At 39.9% G+C, this 19,704-nt stretch overlaps 1 protein-coding gene across 7 annotated transcripts in view; it reads right to left on the reverse strand.

Annotated features, from left to right (window-relative positions):
- Nucleotides 1-19,704, reverse strand: part of FBF1 (Fas binding factor 1) — a 42,339-nt gene that overhangs the window by 18,687 nt on the left and 3,948 nt on the right. For 4 of the 7 annotated variants that reach the window (XM_039328060.1, XM_039328065.1, XM_039328061.1 and 1 more), the window contains 14 exons: nt 18,420-18,447; nt 16,528-16,569; nt 14,861-14,948; nt 14,478-14,538; nt 14,240-14,290; nt 13,628-13,766; nt 12,296-12,379; nt 10,247-10,363; nt 10,014-10,149; nt 8,212-8,345; nt 6,988-7,087; nt 6,470-6,904; nt 6,013-6,090; nt 5,199-5,296 (listed from right to left, as the gene is read on the reverse strand). In XM_039328060.1, the coding sequence (XP_039183994.1) occupies nt 5,199-5,296; nt 6,013-6,090; nt 6,470-6,904; nt 6,988-7,087; nt 8,212-8,345; nt 10,014-10,149; nt 10,247-10,363; nt 12,296-12,379; nt 13,628-13,766; nt 14,240-14,290; nt 14,478-14,538; nt 14,861-14,948; nt 16,528-16,569; nt 18,420-18,447 (1,591 nt within the window). Of the gene's footprint in view, nt 1-5,198; nt 5,297-6,012; nt 6,091-6,469; nt 6,905-6,987; nt 7,088-8,211; nt 8,346-10,013; nt 10,150-10,246; nt 10,364-12,295; nt 12,380-13,627; nt 13,767-14,239; nt 14,291-14,477; nt 14,539-14,860; nt 14,949-16,482; nt 16,570-18,419; nt 18,448-19,704 lie in introns of all 7 variants that reach the window. The other 3 variants (XM_039328067.1, XM_039328063.1, XM_039328062.1) reach the window with 3 other exon arrangements.

Consider the following 19,704-nt stretch of genomic DNA (forward strand, 5'->3'; position numbering starts at 1 on the left):
GTCTTTTTAAAGTCAATTTCATGTCCTGTGGCTTTAAGGTGTTGGACCAAGGAAGAAGTTGGTTCCTCTTTTTTGACTGAGTTCTTGTGTTCTTCAATGCGTGCACTTATTCTTCTGTTGGTTTGTCCGATGTATGTGGTGGGGCAAGTGGTGCATGGGATTTCATATACTCCTTGATTTTCTAACTCAATTTTATTTTGGGGGTTTCTTAGGATGGTGGATATTTTTCTGTTTGTGCAGAATGCTGTCTTGATGTTGTGTTTATGGAGGATCTTTCTGATTCTGTCTGTGGTGCCTTTTATGTATGGGAAGAGGGCTTTGCCGTTTTCTTGTTCTCTGTCTTGGATTTTAGTGGGGGTTTCTTTTGGAATTAGGTTGGTAATCTTATTTTTTTGGAATCCATTGGATGTTAGTACATTAATGAGAGTGTGTAGTTCGGTTTTTAGGTGTTGTTCATCAGCTAAACGTTTTGTTCTGGAGATGAGTGTCTTGGCTACGGAGTTGATCTGTGCTGGGTGGTGGTGTGAGAGAGTGTGTCGATAGTGGTTTGTGTGTGTTTTTTTCTGGTAGATGGTGTGTCCTAGGGAGCCATTGGATTTCTTGTAGACTAAGACATCCAGGAAGGGAAGTTGGCTATTAGCTTCTGTTTCCATGGTGAACTGTATTTGGGTGTTCACCAAAACAGAAACAGAAACTGGAAACAGGAGCACGAAGCCGAAAACACCAGCCTGAAGATGACGAATGAGACTTCATCGAAACGTCGCCAAGACACTTCCAATTTGACGCGGGAGAAAACCCGAATAACCAAAGACCTATATATATACATACATACATACATACACACATACATATCTCCAATGTTCAAGTCTGTCAAGATCTTTCTGTATCTTAAGCCTATCTTCTGGAGTGTTGGCTATTCCTGCCAGCTTGGTGCCTGCAAATTTGATGAGTTCTCCCTCTCTCCCTTCATCCAAATCACTGATGAAGATGTTGAAGAGCACTGGGCCCAAAACAGAGCTCTGGGGCATCCCACTACACACTTCCCTCCATGTAGATGTGGTTCCATTGAGGACCACACACTGAGTACGGCCAGTCAGCCAGCTACGAATCCATCTGGTGGTGATGCTGTCTAACCCACATTTTTCTATCTTATGAAGTAGTAGATTGCGGTCTACTTTATCAAATTATAACAATCCTTCCCTTGGGAAAATGCTTTTGTTTTGAATTTTTAAAAAAAAACAGGGTGGGACACTAGAAGGAACTAAAGATTTCAATTAAAAGGAGAAGAATGCTTAGTTTTAACTTACCAATACAGAATGGAGTAAGATATCTTAACATTGGACATAATGGACATTTCTGAACAATGAACAGTTTTAAGAGTTATCTGCTTCTATAAATAGACTATGTTTAAAAGAAAGACTACAGTTGTTAAGTTAGTAACACAGTTGTTAAGTGAATCTGCCTTCCTCATTGACTTTGCTTGTTAGGTCACAAAAAGTGATCACATGATCCCAGAACACTGCAACCATCATAAATACATGTCAGCTGCCAAGCATCCGAATTTTGATCATGTGAACATGGGGATGCTGCAAGGGTCGCAAGGGTGAAAAATGGTGATAAGTCACTTTTTTCACTGCTACTGTAACTTTGAACAGTCACTAAATGAATGGTTGTAAGTTGAGAACTACCTGCATTTGATCAAGGTTAAAAGAGATATCTGCTAGTCCTTGATGGAATTCTGTTGACATCAGGACTTAAATGACAGGGCTTTAAAGATTTGATTATAGCTAAGAAATGGGATATGGGAAGAAGAGATCGTTTATTTATTTTCTTTCCCATATTTTTATTTTTTTCTTTCTTTTCTACTTTTCTTTCTGCTTTTCCTTTTTCTGCACCTTCTATTTTTTCTTACCATTCTTTTATTTTTGAGGGGTACATATTATTTTTTTTAGCATTGTAATTGTAATTTTTAATAATATTACAATAACAAGTTAGCCAAGATCATGACATCCGGCCCTCTCAATTCCTGGCAAATAGATGGGGAAGAAATGGAGGTAGTGACAGATTTTATCTTCCTGGGCTCCAAGATCACCACAGATGGGGACTGCAACTCCTGGGGAGGAAAGCTATGGCAAATCTAGACAGCATACTAAAAAGCAGAGACATCACCCTGCCAACAAAAGTGCATATAGTCCAGGCCATGGTTTTCCCAGTTGCAATGTATGGCTGTGAAAGTTGGACCATAAGAAAGGCTGAGTGCAAAAGAATTGAGGCCTTTGAACAATGTTTCTGGAGAAGACTCCTGCGAGTCCCCTGGACTGCAAGGCGATCAAACCGGTCAGTCCTAGAGGAGATCAACCCTGACTACTCCTTAGAAGGCCAGATCCTGAAGTTGAAACTCAAGTACTTTGGCCACTAATGAGAAGGAAGGACTCACTGGAGAAGGGCCTAATGCTGGGAAAGACTGAGGGCAGTAGAAGAATGGGACAACAGAGAATGAGGTGGCTGGATGGAGTCACTGAAGCAGTAGGCATGAGCTTAAATGGACGCCAGAAGACGGTAGAGGACAGGAAGGCCTGGAGGAACGTTGTCCATGGGGTCGCGATGGGTCAGACATGACTTCGCATATAACAACAATCACAACAACTAGTTATGAGATCACAAACTTCCTGCTCTAACCACAATTAATTATTTCCCTCTTTTGTATTAGCTAGATGCTCAATGCAACACGTCAGACACTTAATCTTCATGAATATGTATGTAACCTGTCTTTGCTGATGATTTAAAACAAGCAATTTAGGAGAGGGAGAAGCTGAAGGGCTAAAAGACATGTTCAGTAAACACTTTCTGAATCAGTTCCATGGAATTTCCTCCCTACTGCTTTGGCTCACCACCGAAGCGATAGAAGAAATCTCTCTGATGCTGTAATCATAATCAGATGAGTAACAGATGGAAGGAACCAAAAATTATTGTTTTCTTGTATTGCAGAGCGGGGGGGGGGGGAAATGGGGGGGGGAGACAATCAATAGACCATGCATGGACCTTCTCAATACCATGCATGGTCTATTGATTGTCTCCCCCCCCATTTCCCCCCCCAATCTTCCATCTTCCAGTCGTGGACCAGCTAAGATTGAGCAACCTATTTGGCAGCAAATCAACAACAACAAAGGCTATTTTTTTTTTTGTAAAACAAAGCTCTCAAATAAGAGATGCATCAATCCTCCAACATGCTTAACACATCTATTTTGCTTAAATGCTACTACAGACAGTCCTCAACGACCACTATCGAGCCCCAAACTTCTATTGTTAAGCAAGACATTTGATAAGTGAGCTTTGTCCCATTTTACGACCTTTCTTGACGCAGTTGTTAAGTGAATCATTGCAGCTGATAAGGTAGTAACCCGGTTGTTAAGTGAACCAGATGCCAACCAGTTGTCACAGTATGGGTCAGTTGTGAAGTGTCTAAATTTTGATCACGTGATCATGGGGATGCCGCAAAGCTCGTAATTCTGAAAAACTCATAAATCACATTTTTTTCAGTGCCATTGTACGTTTGAGCAGTCACTAAACGAATTGGAGGACTACCTGTATATCAATACTTTTGAAAGAGACTGTAAGATTTGGCCTGCTCCCTTCAGCAACCTCACTGGATCATAGCTCCTCGTCCTGCAGCTCTCCCAAAGCCTGGAGTTTGACTCTCGGCAGTATAAAAACTCCCCCTTCCCTGTTATACTGAACGAAGAATGTCTTCCAAAGTCTTTCTAAAAGCAGGAAGGAATGAAGATTACTGGAAAGTCCAGGTACAATAGTACAGTGACGCACCCTGAATGACAGAGTTGAACGAGAATGACCAGAAAGAGTCTGAGGTAGATCTAAAGCAGAGATATGTTTTTGAGCCAAGAGTCATTATACTAAATGAGGCTCTGTTCCAATAACAGGAAATGGGAGGATTAAAAAATAAGATTTAATTGCAAATGTAATCTAGTTTCCCTGTGTTTAATCGTGTTTCACTTAAATGTACAATTTTTTGGCAACATTTAGAGAGAATTTGGGGACTAATCTTAAGATTTTCAGGAGCTGGGGAATGGGGGTGGAATAGATCAGGGCTTTTCAGCCAGTGGTACGGATACCACCTGTGGTACATTGGCATCTGGCAGGTGGTACGCGACCATCCTAGAAAAGTGGTAGTAGGGGAGGGGAATGACCTGAACTGGTGGCAGCACCGCACAAGCCTGAGTGAGAGATGGCTGGAGCTGCAGGGCTGTCAGGGCTCAGCAGAATCGCCAGGATCAGCGCTTCTTTGGGACTGTCAGGGCTCAGAGGAAGTGCCAGGATCAGCGCCAGGTTCCGGCTGGAGCTTGGCGCTGATCCTGGCACTTCTGCTGAGCCCAGAAGAAGCACCAATCAGCTGGAATATTGTAGCATCTCCAGGGTCTTGTGATTTACATTCAGATGCTTGGCAACTGATTCATATTTATGACGGTCACAGTGTCCCAGGGTCATGTGAAGTGACCAAAACCTGCTGCAACCACCCAGCAGATGGGGGGAATAAAAACCAAACACCCCCCTCCACACACCGCTTCCAATCCTCAACAGAAATGCTCACAATAAGAACCTCAGACAGGAGAAAGATCGCGGCCAGGTGGACAGGCAGATGTCTTGCTCGGCTGTGGCTTGGGGGGCACTTTTTTCAGTGCCATTGTAACTTCAAACAGTCACTAAGCGAACTGTTGTAAGTCGAGGACTAGCTGTACTTTATCACTTTTTTCCTTTTTTTTTGAGTCATCAAGTTTTTGACACCTTGCTAGGCGACTCGTGGTACTAGGATATTGCCTATCCTAAAAGTGGTACAATGGGTGAAAAGGTTGAAAAGCGCTGGAATAGATGATGCACTTCTAACGCAAAGGAACTGATTAGTAACAAAGAAAGAAATGAAGATAAAATCAGGATGTTTGCATCTCACTCTGTTACACAATCTAACAGTACTCGTACTGTGTTATTTTGGGCAGCCCAAGCTTGAAATGTTTCTACCATTGTTTCCCCTCCTTCCCCTGCAATGAAAATTAAGCAGCTTGCCTTGAAAACAAGCCTGTAGAACAGACCAAGTTATAAAATTATTAGATGCCTCTATCAGTGATACCTCCACTGTAATGTGAATGAGCATTTCTTGGATAGTTTGGCTGGAGCTTGAATCTTACCTCTTGAAATTGTATCTCCAAAGGGAGTCCCTTTCCTGGAATCAGATGGAAAAGTAGCAGCACTTTGTTGCTGAGGTCTTTCCCAAGGAACAAAAGACCTGAAATAAGCAGAAGATGGTAAGGTTAATTAGACAGGAATCAAATGCAGTTTCTCATTTTTGGAATAAGGGCTGTGAAAATAATCATTTGAAGCCAATGAAAATAACGTAGTCGGCAGGTGGTGGAGTTCCCTATGATTTTGATGCCAGAACCAAATAGCTTTTGGGTAAAGAAGGGAAAGTATCCTGACTTTGCCCTTACGCCATCAGTGCTCCGATAAAGGTGAAGGGTAAATAATGACGGTTCTGCCAGATTTAGCCAAACATCTGATAATATTTGATCAGCATTCTTCTTTCCCACTTGGTCAGTTAGATCAGCATTTCTCAACCTCAGCAACATTAAGATGTGTATACTTCAACTCCCAGTATGCCCTAGTGCAGTGGTTCTCAACCTTTCTAATGCCGCGACCCCATAATACAGTTCCCCATGTTGTGGTGACCCCCAACCACTTATACATCACCAGGTGCCAGGGGCGTGGCCAAAGAAAAGGGGGAAAAAATGGCGGACAGCCTTGTTTGGCGACCCCCGTGAAATGGTCGTTCGACCCCAAATGGGGTCCCGACCCACAGGTTGAGAACCACTGCCCTAGTGTGAGGGCTCCCTTCCACCAATATACTGCAGAATTCTGGGAGTTGAAGTCCGCACATTTTCAAGTTGCTGAGGTTGAGAAACATTGAATCAGATGCCTTTGAAAAACTGTCATGCAAGTTCTTACTCCAGTTCTTCCAATCTGGCAGGTTTATCTGATGTGGCAGCAGATCGATGTTGTTCTTGAGTGGAGATTACCTGCTGGCTGAAAAAAAGAAAAAAAAGTGGGAAATGAAATTTTCATCTGTTAATTAAAGCAAAGATCTGGCTGCCTTGAATGGGAATTCCAGAAATCAGTCTAACACATGAGGAGAGCACCAGGATTTGGAAACCTTCATTAAAGAAACTATTTTTTTTTTTTTTACTCCTCCAGTATAAGCTACAAGATTTGTCATGAAGGAGAACCACACGTCAAGCACTGATGGTTGCTTTCCCTTAAGTACCCACATGGAATATACAACTTGATATATTGAATCTATTTGAGACTGTGAAAGTAATTGACAGCCTTTGACAGGAAATGAGATTTTTCATTCACAGGATTTGAAAAATGTTAAGCGGACAAATAAAAAGCTCTCTACTCTTACCTGGTGGGATGATCCCCGTGTGTCTGAACATCTAAGGAACTGGATCTCTTCTTCATTTTCTCCTGTGCCTGAGATTTTTTTTGAGACAACACATTATTCAGCCAAGTATCAGCATCATCATCCTCAGCTGTTTTTTTCTTCTGAATGACTTCTTCAATAACTTGTTTGGTTCTCAAATGACCCTGGGTGGTGGTAGGTGGAGGAGAAGAAGGAGGCTTAGCTTCTGAAGGAAATGATGACATATCCGGTGGGGTTCCTTTTGCACTGCTTTTGCTAGGTTCTTTGAGTGGGGATGATGGTAGCAAGTCACTATCTTCATCTTTCAGCCCCAGCCAGTCAGCCCCGGACTTGTTGCGTATGGGACTGTTAGATGCTGAAGGGGAAGGCTTTGATCTCTGTTCTGTTTTCAGGTCGCTGAGGTTCTCAGAGGAAAACCTACAAGAGTTTTGCCAGGTCAAAGAAATTTAAAGAGAGCTTTATGGGGATCAAAATCAAAAGGTAACCTGGCCTACTATTACCTGACAGACTGCCGCCTCAATCTCCGTCCCTCTGGAGTTGAGGCCATTGTAGGTTGGTAGGCGCCAAAGGTGAAGTCATCTTCCAGAGCATCTTCTTTATCTGTACAATGGCATTAGGATATTTTAAAAAAAAAACACTTTCATGCTGTTGTTGTAAATTTTAGAGTCTCCAGACTGAAGCCCAAACAAACATAGGTCTAAACAGAAGATAAACTATAATGTGGAGAATGTAAATCCCCCCACTGGGATGTCAGCCTTCAATTCTTAAATAAGGGAATAAAAAGAAGAGCTTATACATTTTGGGTAAAATGTCTCAGATTCAATCTTTGGAAACATTTCCAGGTAGGATTAGAGATCTCTAAAATCTTGGAGATCTAATCCTGATTTAAAACTTTTAGAAGATAATTACTTATTCATAAACTAAGCATGTGCCTTGGGGGGGGGGCTTGGAAATCATAAATGAAAAAAACACGACATTCAAATGAACAAATGAATCTTAAGATTTCTAATGATTTTAAAAGGCTAACTCATGAGGGTAATATTTCAGATGGAATCAGATTTTCTGCCTTATGTAATATAGCTGGAGAACACCCAGGCTTTATGTTAAGTAAAATTTACTGTTCAAGTTACAAGGTAGTACATTAATTAGGCCTTTCACACTCATGTCACAGGCATTATATAGCAGAAGAGTACCAGATTTGTTCAACCATATCCCTTAGGGCAATTTCTAGAAGTAGAAACGCATACCCAGAAAATGGATCTTTCAATGACAACTATGCAAGACATAAGCAAAACTAAAATTACAAGGTCCTGCCTTGGGTAGGGAGTTGGATTAGAAGTCCTCCAAGGTCCCTTCTAGCCTTGTGGTCCTATTTTTATTTCAGAGTCTGAGAAAAATTCATTTTTAAAGTTCTCTAGAAAACCACCCGAAGGTTGGGAACAAAAACAAAACAGAGGGAAAGAGGACAAAACACAGAATTATTTTTCAATCTGAATCAAGGAGAAGTTCTTCAATGTTCTTGATGGAGCAAAACAGTTAAATGTTTTTTGTATTATGTATGAGATCCTAGTAAAACGTCAAGCAAATACATGAGGCAATAATTTCCCCTTTTTTCAAACAAAAGATACTCCTCCAGGTTTCTTATGCAGATAAATAACACCATAAATATTTCAACAAAAAAGTAAGACTACTGTTTGTATAATAGTGGTCTCTATTACTCTTACCTGTCTGCTTCTGATATTTCTTATCCAGCCTGAACTCCTTCGATTCCCCTGTGTTTGGTCGCTGTAGCAGTTTTTTTGCTGTTCCTAGATCCAGCAATTCATCTTGCCTTGCTCGTGCAGGATGAGATTCTTTTCTTTAATAAAAAACATACCCAAACTAGGTTATGAATTAAAGAAACTGAGGATGACAGAAGGAGAATGGCTTTTCTCAGCATGTCTACTTTGTCTCCCAGCTTTTACTTCATGGCTGACAAACAGCAGACTGAAAAATAATAGATGCCTTCTGCTTGATGCTAAGAAACTAGAACACTTGGGGACAGTTTCCAGAAATCCATAAAAGTCTGTCTTGATCCCTCTATACCACATAAGAGATTAGATCAGTGGTTCTCAACCTTTTTAATGCCGCGACCCCCAACTGGTCATAAGTCGAGGACTACTCAACCGGTCGTAAATTGAGGACTACTCAACTGGTGCAGCACCGTTTGCATAATGGAACTTTTGGCAGGCTCAGCAGGGCAGAGATAGCCTGGACAATTCCTATTGGCTTTTGAAAGCCAATAGAATTAGACTCTATTCAAGAGAGTCTATTCTATTGGCTTTCAAAAGCCAATAGAATAAAAGGGAGCAGCACAGCTAAGGAAAAGGGGAAAAAAATGGCAGACTGCGTTGTTTGGCGACCCCCGTGAAATGGTCGTTCGACCCCAAATGGGGTCCCGACCCACAGGTCGAGAACCACTGGATTAGATGCAATCTACAGACTACACTGGGAAATTTTCTTCTCTTTCCTCCTAAGTAGGACTGATCAGTGGCATTGTTTGGGATACAGGTAGTGTATGACCTTAATTGGAACTGGCTACTTTTGTCACTAAGAGAACCAGTTGTTAAGCAGAACATCATGAGTGCCCCACTTAGCAATGGTAGTTCTAGCAGTCCCAGTTGCAGTTGTTAAGCAAATCACCAGTAGTTATTGAGTGAGACATCCTGTGACCACTTGCAACTTCCTACCAGTTTCCCCATTGAAGTTGTTCATCAGAAGCCAGCTGGGAAAGTCAATGAATGGCAGTCATGAGACTGTGGGATGCTGTGACTATTATAAATGTACAATGGTTGCCAAGAGCCCAGGTGGCAACCAAGTGACTGCAAAGATGCTGGGATGGTTGTATATAGAAGGACCAGTTATAAGGCACTTTTTTCAGCACTGTTATAACTTTGAACAGTCTCTAAACAAATGGTTGTTAAGTGATATAAGCAACAACTGGGATTTTCTTAAGGAGGTTAGTTAATTCTTAATTAATTGGTCCTTCTGTTATGCTGCAGACAGTACAATAAAATCAATGGTAATAGTGTGAATTTGCTTATAATTCATCCTTCTTCATTCAACTGACCTTCATATTTCATGGAAATGAAGTTGGCAGATTTCCCGGGCTTTTGGCCATGCCAATTAGAGAAAGATATTTTAATTTACTCCTACTGTGAAACTACTGTAGCCTTTTGCATATCCAGTAATACCAAGATTTCTCTTCCAGAGGAAGATATGAGCAGCTCATTTTATTTTATCATTTGTCAAATGCATATGACCACCCACTTCACACAAAGAGATTTTGGATGACGTGCAATAAAACTAACAATTAAAAATGCTCTACAAAACATTTTGAACAGCAACTCCTTATTTTTTTTTTCAACACCTGCTTTCGTTTTCTCCCTACCAGGCATTCAAGGTGGCTAACAATTAAAAGGGAACATTTCAAGGTCATTAAAAAGCGGCAAATTCTATTTAATCTAAGCCTAACGGCCTAGCTTACTCTTCACTCCTCCTGCCAGATTTCACTTCTGCCTTCGAGGTTTCACCAAACCCCAGAGCATCCATAAGATCATCTCCATCATCTTCAAACGTTAATTCCTCTTGTTTTTGATCAGGAGCAACAGCATGGCCATGAACTGTGGGTAGAGATGTATCCAATACATGGACAAGTTTTCCACAGTTTGTAGAAGCCAAAGAAGTCTCAAGCAACACAGTTCTGGAGCGATATTTTACCTTTCTCATTAGGGGTTCCACTGACTTCTGGCGTAGTTTTGGTGACGGAGGGATGTGTTCGTTTCACTGGGGTCTCTTCATCATCAGACAGAAGGCCAGCCAAAGGATCATCTATATCTAGAAGAAGGACATATCGATGCACTTCAGGAGAGCAATAATTTCAGAATAAGCAGAGCTGAGGAAAATGAAAAGAGCTGGTTTACGATTAGGAGACTTTATAGTCCAGAAATTTCCCCTATTTATTAGGCCCAAATTCAGACCACCTTGAGGGTTAACTCAGCATAATACTCTTAGGATACTTATACATTAAGACAATTCACTAGTTTAAGGAAGATACTACAAAATGATTTTTAGTAAAATACAGTAGTCCTTGGTTAACATTCGCAATTGGGACAGGAATCTCTATTGCTAAGTAATGCAATGTAAAGTGTGATGTCACACAACTGCATTGCTTAGCCACAGGAATCCTGGCACAACGTACTGCCACTAAGCGAGGATCTCAGGTTATTAAGCAAGGACCTCCTTGCAATTTCCTGCTGGCTTCCAACAAGCAAAATCAGAAAGGAAATTGGAAGGAAGTTCTAAATCTTAAGGAGACAAGCTAGTATGCTGGCCAGTGGCTGTAGCTGTGTGCAGAAATGTGCTTGAAGCGCCGGTGTGACATGGTATGAGTGTAGTTTAGTGTGGCTATTGCGGAAGCGGGAAGGCGTGCAAGGGGTTGGCACAACACAAGGCTGATGGGATTTGGGGTGACTGCTACAGAGTACAGGACCTTGGTAGGGACTTGGGATGGCTGCTGCAGGATGTGGGAGAGGCTGGTGAGGTGCGGCAGTGTAGCTGGGTTGGGAATGGCTGTGGCAGGGCAAGGAAGATTTATCTCCAAATGCCCAGATTATAATTACATGACTGCAGAGGAGCTGGAATCGCCAGAACTTTGATGACTGGTCATAAGTATTACTCATCATAACTTCAAATGGTTGCTGAACAAGTAGTCATTAACCAAAAACTATCTGTAATGTACCACAATAAAATTCAGGGTTTTTTTCCCCCTATATTATGGGGAGATCGTGATTTTATACACAAGCAATTCATTCTATCCTTCTGCAAAAGATATTAAAGCAAAGTACAGATCCTTCTTGCTTTCATCATCATGATAAATCACCAATTATCATCACCCATCAGAGAAAGGGTGCACCTTTCATTTGCAACTGGGGTGGGCAATCTGTGAACTTCTATTTTACTCTGTGCTTTCCAGAACACAGTACAGGTAGTCCTTGACTTACAACCACAACTGAGCCCAAAATTTCTGTGGCTAAGCGAAACATTTGTTAAGTGAGTTTTGCCCCTTTCTTACCACAGTTGTTAAGTGAATCACTGCAGTTGTTAAATTAGCAACATGGTGGTTAAGTGAATCTGTCTTCCCTGTTGCCTTTGCTTGTGAGAAGGTTACAAAAGGGGATCATATGACACCGGCACACTGCAATTGTCACTGCATGAGTCAGTTGCCAAGCGTCTGAATTTTGATCATGTGATCACGGGGATGCTGCAATGGCCTGAAGTGTGAAAAATGGTCATAAGTCACTTTTTTCAGTGCTGCTGTTCACTAAATGAACTGTTGAAAGTTGAGGACTACCTGTACTGCTCCTGTGCTAGATAGTGTCTGTGCATGGATGTGTATTGGTATGTGTATAGGAGGCATTTGAGAAAGGGAGAGAGAGAGAGAGAGAGAGAGAGAGAGAGAGAGAGAGAGAGAGGGAGGAGATTTCATGGACTGCACCATATTTAATAAAGGGGAAAAAATGAAGAAAGAACAGAATCAATATGTGAGATTGTAATTCAACGTACTTAAAACGCCCCAGGCAGAGAACGTTCGTATTGGGGTAATATTATCTATGCTTTTTGAATTTAATAGATATTTATCGCAACAAAAGTTCAGAGTTGGACTGGTTGTTGGTCAGATATAAATATTGCCACATAAAGGTCTGGTGTTTCCAAATTCACGTTGTATTCACAACTAAATTTAGAAATATAGTCTATGCAAACGCCTACCTTCAACAGAGAACCGTTGTTTCAGTTGTTTGGAAGCAGATGGAACAGAACCAAGAACCTTACTGACTTCACTTACAGAGTCTCCTGAATATAAAGATTATGTGTTTTTTTTTAAAAAAAATAAAGGCATAATAGATATTGTCACCAATTTTCAGGTCTTACATAAAAAGAAGCCCTGAATAAATATAAATCTTTATATTTATTTATATTTATTTATATTATAAATAAATTTATATTATATTTATATTATATTTATATTAATTTATATTATATTTATTTATATTTATTTATATTCAGCTGATTTCATCAGAGATTTATGAACTGTATAAAGGAACTCAATACCTTTCAGATATTTTATTCCAAGCTGCCATGGCCAATGGAGTCCAACACAAACTTGGCAAGGCAAATCTACAGAATTCACAATGTTGAGATACTTCTGTGAGGCTGGGCTGTGTTGCGAGTGCAACTGTAGTTCTTATCAGCAGTTTCTTAAACCAGGGATCTGCAAACCTTGGGTTGCAGCCCACTACTGGGCTGTGGCCTATTTGGAACTGGTGAGCTGGCGCATACATGTGCGCCCGCAGCTTGACTTGCACAAGCAGCGGGCCCATGAGCACTCGCATGCACAGGGTCCGTTTCCCCTCCCCCCCCAGCTGGGCCACCAAGCTGCAAAGTTTGGGGACTGCTGCCTTAAACCAAACGTGTTTCCAGTATCAAGCTACAAATGCAGAAGATAGTCACAGCCACACAATCTCAGGAAAAGACAGAGCCTCTTTATAGATTTGCAGAGAGGTGCTAGGCGAGAGCCCCTGCATGCTCTTATGCAACTTTTTGTTTTATTTCAAAGCACTCCATAGTCCTCACAGGTGCAGCAGCTTTTCTAATATGATCCTCTTCTAGATCATAGCAAAGCCTTTTTTTTTTTTGAGGGTCACCTTTCTCGGTGCTAGGGTATAGCACCGAAATGCCCTTTAAATATCAAGAGCCCCTTAACAGTCTCTATGGCACTAACAGGAGACAATAAACTCATGTTATTCAGTTTTGTCTCATTTATGTCCAGATTTTGCTCAAGGAGTTCAGCATGGTGAGCTTTAAGGTATTCCCATTTCAGTTTCACACTGCCAGCTGGGTTTTATGCATTAGTGTTGAATGAATGAGGGTAAAATGTTTATCACTGGTATTGCATCAAGAACAAAAACATGGAAAAAAGAAGTACCGCTAAAAATACCTATTTTAATAGTTCAGACTGGAAATAGTGTCTATACATTAACAATTGTGTCCCGGGACATCACAGTCATTTTGAAAACTGATTCAAAAGGCAAGAACACTCACCTCTTTCTATGTTGGTTGTCTTAGTTTTTGCTGCCTCAGCTGAAGGCTCTGCTGTTCCTATACCTTTAGCAGCTTTCTGAGGAGACTTTGCGCTTGTTTTTTTTATGCCCAAAATATCAGCTTCCATCTCATCCATATCCTGACAAGAGAGAAAACCTAAATTGATGTTTTGTGTATGCTAGTTCATGATTTAACACTAGATCACTAAACACGTCAGAAATATGTTAGGGTCTGGCTTTCTGATGAATAAAATGACCATGGCTTCTTTGGACAAGACAGTTTCTATTATGTCCATTTTTAGCTGCATAACTTTTGCACCTTTGTTGACTGGTTCAAAAACTTGAACGAGACACAAAGCTAAACTAAAAACATTTCAGCAAACAATAAACAAATAACGCCTCCTTATTCACAAAGCATGCTATGCAAGAGCTGTGCTCATTATACCAGCAAATCCCTATCCCATCCCACTCCTACCTCCCATTTGCACATTATGCTAAACTGAAAACAAACCAACTATTTCTTGATGAGTGCACTCACCGTTTTTGCATCATTTACAAGACATAGTAAAATTGGGGGGGAGGTATACACTGCAAGCTATATCCTTCAGTTTACCTTCAAGGTCTCTAGAAGAGCTTCTGGATCCACATCTGAGATATCAGGCTCCTGAGAAATGAACAAATAATAGATGAGGCTTCAATGGAAAAATGTCAAATAAATACTGCAACAACCATTCAAGACAATAATCTGGGCATACTGAGCAGAATTCATTGCTCATCCTTACTATCTACAACTAGTAATCCATCAGGCACAGATTTACTAGACAAAGAACTGGACTATTATATATTCTCACCTCTACATCTGCCCCTTCCTCCATAGCCATTTTGCTAAAGAAATCATCATCCAGAAGGCCCCTGAAAATACAGAGGAAAAGATTGAGGGGAAGAATGGATCCTGCCTCAAAACGGCACTTGTTACAGGTTTTACCAAAAGTCCCTAGATCGCTCAGACATTTTGACCAAGGAGGAGTTACCAACATTCATTTCAGCTTAGAAGAATTTTGTAAGCAGTTCAGCTTAGGAAAGATCCATCAACATTTGCAGTTCACAGCCAAGAAATGTTAAAGAGGAGAGAGAAACAATAATACTGGTAGTAGTAATAAGTTCAAAAGACTTCTTTAGTCAGTCCCACCATCATTCTGTAACCTGAATATCAAAGTACAATGCCATTACGTACTTTCTGCTGACCTGTGGCACCATTTCTCTGGCTTTCCCATCTGTTCTGCCAAAGGATGCAGGTTTGCCTGAATTAGCAGGAATATCATCTTAAAATGAGAGATGAAGATGTAGACATTTAAGTACAGATTGTATCCTTTACTCTAAGACATGCATTTTAGTCAACTGGTATTCTCAACAAAGTAGAGATGGAGTAAACTTACATGACTTAAAAACAGATTCAGTATGGAGAGAACTGTTTCAAGACGACTTGTTCCTATGAATTTTTAGTCATAGCCCAAACTACTTCTCAAGATGAAAAACTGAAGAACAGCAAGTAGAGGAATTATTCTAACATGTTAATTAGTAAATTACTGGGCTCCAAAAAGGTAAGGAAGGAGTTCATAAGTACCCCTAACTATACCTCAACATTTGTCTCATTGCATAGCTGCTATTCAGTAGGTAATGTACAAATGTACATTCAGAAACATGTAAACTATGTGTTTTCCCTAGAATAGCACTCAAGATAGCTTACAAAGTTAAAGACAGTATGCCCATAGAACTACATTAACAGAACATATTAAAAACAATACGGTTAGCACAGTAACTGCAGGAGCAAAAAGAACACAATTGGATCCCATCATACAAAATGTATTTTTAACCATGGTGGGAACATGTCATAGCCATCGAATTCATCACAATAAGCCAGAACCAAATAAACCACATTAGGATTTAGCCTGTTGTATGAACTCAGCCAGTCAAAAACTATGCATATAATGCTATATGCTGATTTAGAATTCATGCATAAATAGAAAGAAGTTTATGAGAAACCCTGGAGTTATATAGCCTCTCTTCTTTCCTTTCCCTGCAGCAATTTTATGTCAGAAGACATTATGGTTATGTGGACTACAGCTTAAATGACCCGTTTGATTATTAAATAAGGGTCATCTGAACAAGATACTTCCTTTTAAATTACATATCATGTTTGCACATAACAATCCAAAGAGTGAAACCAAGTCCTGGTTTGTTCTTTCTCTTGTCTGTAGTAAAATAGTGAGAAAAAGTGGGAGTGTGTTGTTTTGCAAAATCTTCTTTTCCTGATGTAGATAGTGTTAAATTTTAGTTTAGCACAAAGGTAGCATCGTTTTTCAACGATGTGGTTTCAACTCTTGATTACAAAGCCAAATGTTACAATGCTCTTAAGACATGGATTTAGACCAGGTATTGGACAAAGATGGGAACTGAGCCCAGCACACGTATATTTGGTATCAGAATGTTATGGTGACTTGGTTGTGCGATATGGCTTTATTTTGTGTTTTGATATTTTTGAATGTTACTGAAAGCCACCCAGAGTTATGGTGCCTGAGGTGGGTGGCAATATAAATCTTTTAAATCAATGAATAAATTATAACTTCGTAGCCGTGCTGATTGGAGCTGTATGAAACAGAAATCTCCAGAAATGGAATTGGATTTTATACCACTTGTACAATATTATTTGTGAAAGCAGCCAAGACTGAGAAAGTCATTATCAAAAGACAGAATTCCTCTGATAAATCAATGTAGAAATGGTATGCTTTCCAATAGCCTCCACCCAAACTCTAAAGAGAGAGGGGAAGGTATATGGAAAACAGCATTTGAAATTACTTCTTCATGCATAAGCTCCTATTATATTTTTTTCTTCCACTTTACCATCATCACCAAGAAGATCACCAAGGACATCATCAATGGAACCTAGAACAAACAGGACAAAGGAATGAGTCAAAAATTTCTGGGATAGCTGAAGCAAGTTCAAGATTGTATCTTTAAGGAAGATCCCAGACAGCAGTTGTGAATAAGTCACATGGAAATCATGTAGAGGGAACGGAGCCAAATGAAATAACTACAGAGTACATTACAGAATGTTTCAATGTTTCCAATTGGATTTGGCAAGGAAGTGCTGAAAAACAAGGCTCTCACAAATGTATCCTAGAGAGCATAAATTTAAGCCCTCGGCTTCTTTTTCAACTCTGTTTTATGCCACATATCTAAAATAAGTATACTGTACGATGCTGTTCAAATTGAAATGTTTATAACAAAGCATATATAATAAAAAGCATTTTCTTTTGTGCCTTTGAGTCAAGTCTCCACTCCAGGCGAGTGCCTGGAGAAGTCAACACAGGTAGTCCTTGACTTATGACCACAATTTAACCCCAAATTTATGTTGCTAAGCGAGACAGTTAAGTGAGTTTTGCTCCATTGTATAACCTTTCTTGCCACAATTGTTAAGTGAATCACTGCAGATGTTCAGTTAGTAACTTGGTTGTTAACTGAATCTGGCTTCCCCATTGACACTGCTTGTCAGAAGGTTGCAAAAGGTGATCACTTGACCCTGGGACACGGCGACCGTCACGAGTCAGTTGCCAAGTGTCTGAATTTTGATCGTGTGACCATGGGGATGCTGCAATGGTCGTTTAAGTGTGAAAAATGGTCATAAGTCATTTTTTCAATGCGGTTGTAACTTTGAATGGTCACTAAATAAACTGTTGTAAGTGGAGGACTGTCTGTATAGTTTTTATGGCAGCATTTTTGGAAGTGGTTTGCCTCTGCCTTCTTGCTACAGCTGGCAAAGAGAGACTGGTGGGACTAGAACTCACGGCAGCGTAGTGCTTTAATCACTACATCAAACTAGCTCTTATGTAATTACATAAGACTCATCAAATCAAAACATGGCACAACAAGCACTTTGGCATAGAGATGAAAATAACAAGAGAGCAATTGACTGCCCCATATTCTTCAAAGCCCCTTCTGGACGTCCTAGAGCAGGGGTAGGTAACCTTGGCTCTTTTATGACTTGTGGACTTCAACTCCCAGAATTCCTGAGCCAGCCGTGCAGGGGTAGGCAACCTTGGCTCTTTTATGACTCATGGACTTCAACTCCCAGAATTCCTGAGCCAGCTGGCTCAGGAATTCTGGGAGTTGAAGTCCACGAGTTATAAAAGAGCCAAGGTTGCCTACCCATCTTAGAGTCTCTTCCAAGCACAACTGCTACAAATTGGTGGCACCATTTTCTGACATTTTGAGCCACAAAACATTTGAATATTGTAGTGCAAGTCCTAAATTTAGTTTAGTTTAGTTTAAAAAAAAATTAAAGAAAGCCCAGTTTTCCCCATTTATCCCTGCTCATAAGCATAATACGGTCCTGCCCACTCTGACTTTCATTTCTCAAAAATGAGTTAGTGCAGCTTCTTCTATGGATCACCTTTGATCTTAATGATACCTAGAAGAATTTAATTAAATGCATCAATTAAAATATTGCTAAGAAACAAAAAAAACTTTGCATGTTTTATTAGTCCATTTAGAAACACAATTCACCAGGAAGATAGTGCTATTTTTTTATTACGTAATTACTATTGAGAAATGCCTATCTTTCATCCAGTTAACCCAACTGATTTTACTAGGAGGCACAGGAATGGGAACTTCAAAGCTACTCTTGATACGATCTCTTGAAACTGGCTTCAAATGATAGTGCAGGACCCATTGGAGCAACATGCGAGGTTAATATCTAATGGATCCTAAGAAAATAGAAATACAAATGCACTTACTTCTTAAACTTTTCTTAAGTTTTGTTGCCTAAAGAAAAAATGATAAATATTTGGTTAGAAAAATAAAAGCAAAGAGGGCAAATTGTCAAACCTGGATTATGTTTGGAAGTAAACAGATACAAGAATGAAGAATTATGAACCTTTGGTTCTGTCTCTTACACCCCTTGAACTGACTTCTACTTTATAGTAATTTATATTTAATCCAGTGTGGGGAAAAATGCACACACAGCAAACTGCCGTGTTCCCCCCCCCCACAAACTTCATAACCTTTTCATACCTTTTGTCCCAATGAAGCAGCCAGAAAGTCATACCCTTTTGACTTAATGCCTCACCTATCTAAACAGATAATATGCTTAGTTCCTTCTCCCATCTCTTCCTGTCTTTGTTAGTTCCTTCTGTTTTCATCTACCTGTATTTGTTCTTACCTGACCTTTGACCATGTAATGTGTTACTAGAAAATAGTTGCTTACACGAAGACATTTTCCAATGAAGAAACCTTTGTCAGCATTTAATGGTAAAGCCTATGTATGTAACAAGTATATAAGAAGCAATAAACTCAGAGTTTGTCAAGCTGTGTCCTGCAGCTTCAAACCTCTGTTCGAGACATGCCTGCGTCTTTTTCTTAGCGTCTTATAATCCAGATCAGTTTACCTACATTTACATTAGATTTTATTTATTCTAATGTGAATACATTTTACTCTGAAAAAAAAGATACAATATACATATTCTGCTTCACCGATGAAAGTATCTCACTCTGGTACTTTCCAAAAACATCAGATGCTCTTCTGCATAATCCGCAAAGGTCTTGAAATTATCAGACTTAATGGCCAAAACATCTGGAGGTTGCCCGATTGGACAAAGGCTACTTTTGATATTGTTTTCTTGCTTCCAACTTTTCATGACCAAATGGACGATCTATACTTTAAAATTTTGGCTAGATTTGTCAGCATTTCCTCCAAGAAACAAGTGTCCCTTTTTCATGGAGACAGTCACTATCCCTGTAGATTCTTGAATCCAGGAAGATAATGTGTGTTATTGCTCTGGCTAGCTTTTTCAGCAATTTGCATTAGTTAATACAAGCAGTTGGCAGATTTGTAAGATTTTTTTTTAATGTTGACCAATAGGACAGCTTTCTTTCACTTTAACAACAGATTCCTTAAGTCTTCCTCACTTCCAGCTACCGAAATGATATTGTCAGCATGTCTGAAGTTTAGTCTTTTTTTCTACCTTCCAATTTTTATTTCTTCTAGCATCAGTGAACAACTTTCATAAGATAAATTCAATC

Source organism: Crotalus tigris, unplaced genomic scaffold, assembly GCF_016545835.1.
Source record: "Crotalus tigris isolate CLP2741 ecotype Arizona unplaced genomic scaffold, ASM1654583v1 scf7180000024370.6872682, whole genome shotgun sequence".
NCBI lineage: Eukaryota > Metazoa > Chordata > Lepidosauria > Squamata > Viperidae > Crotalus > Crotalus tigris.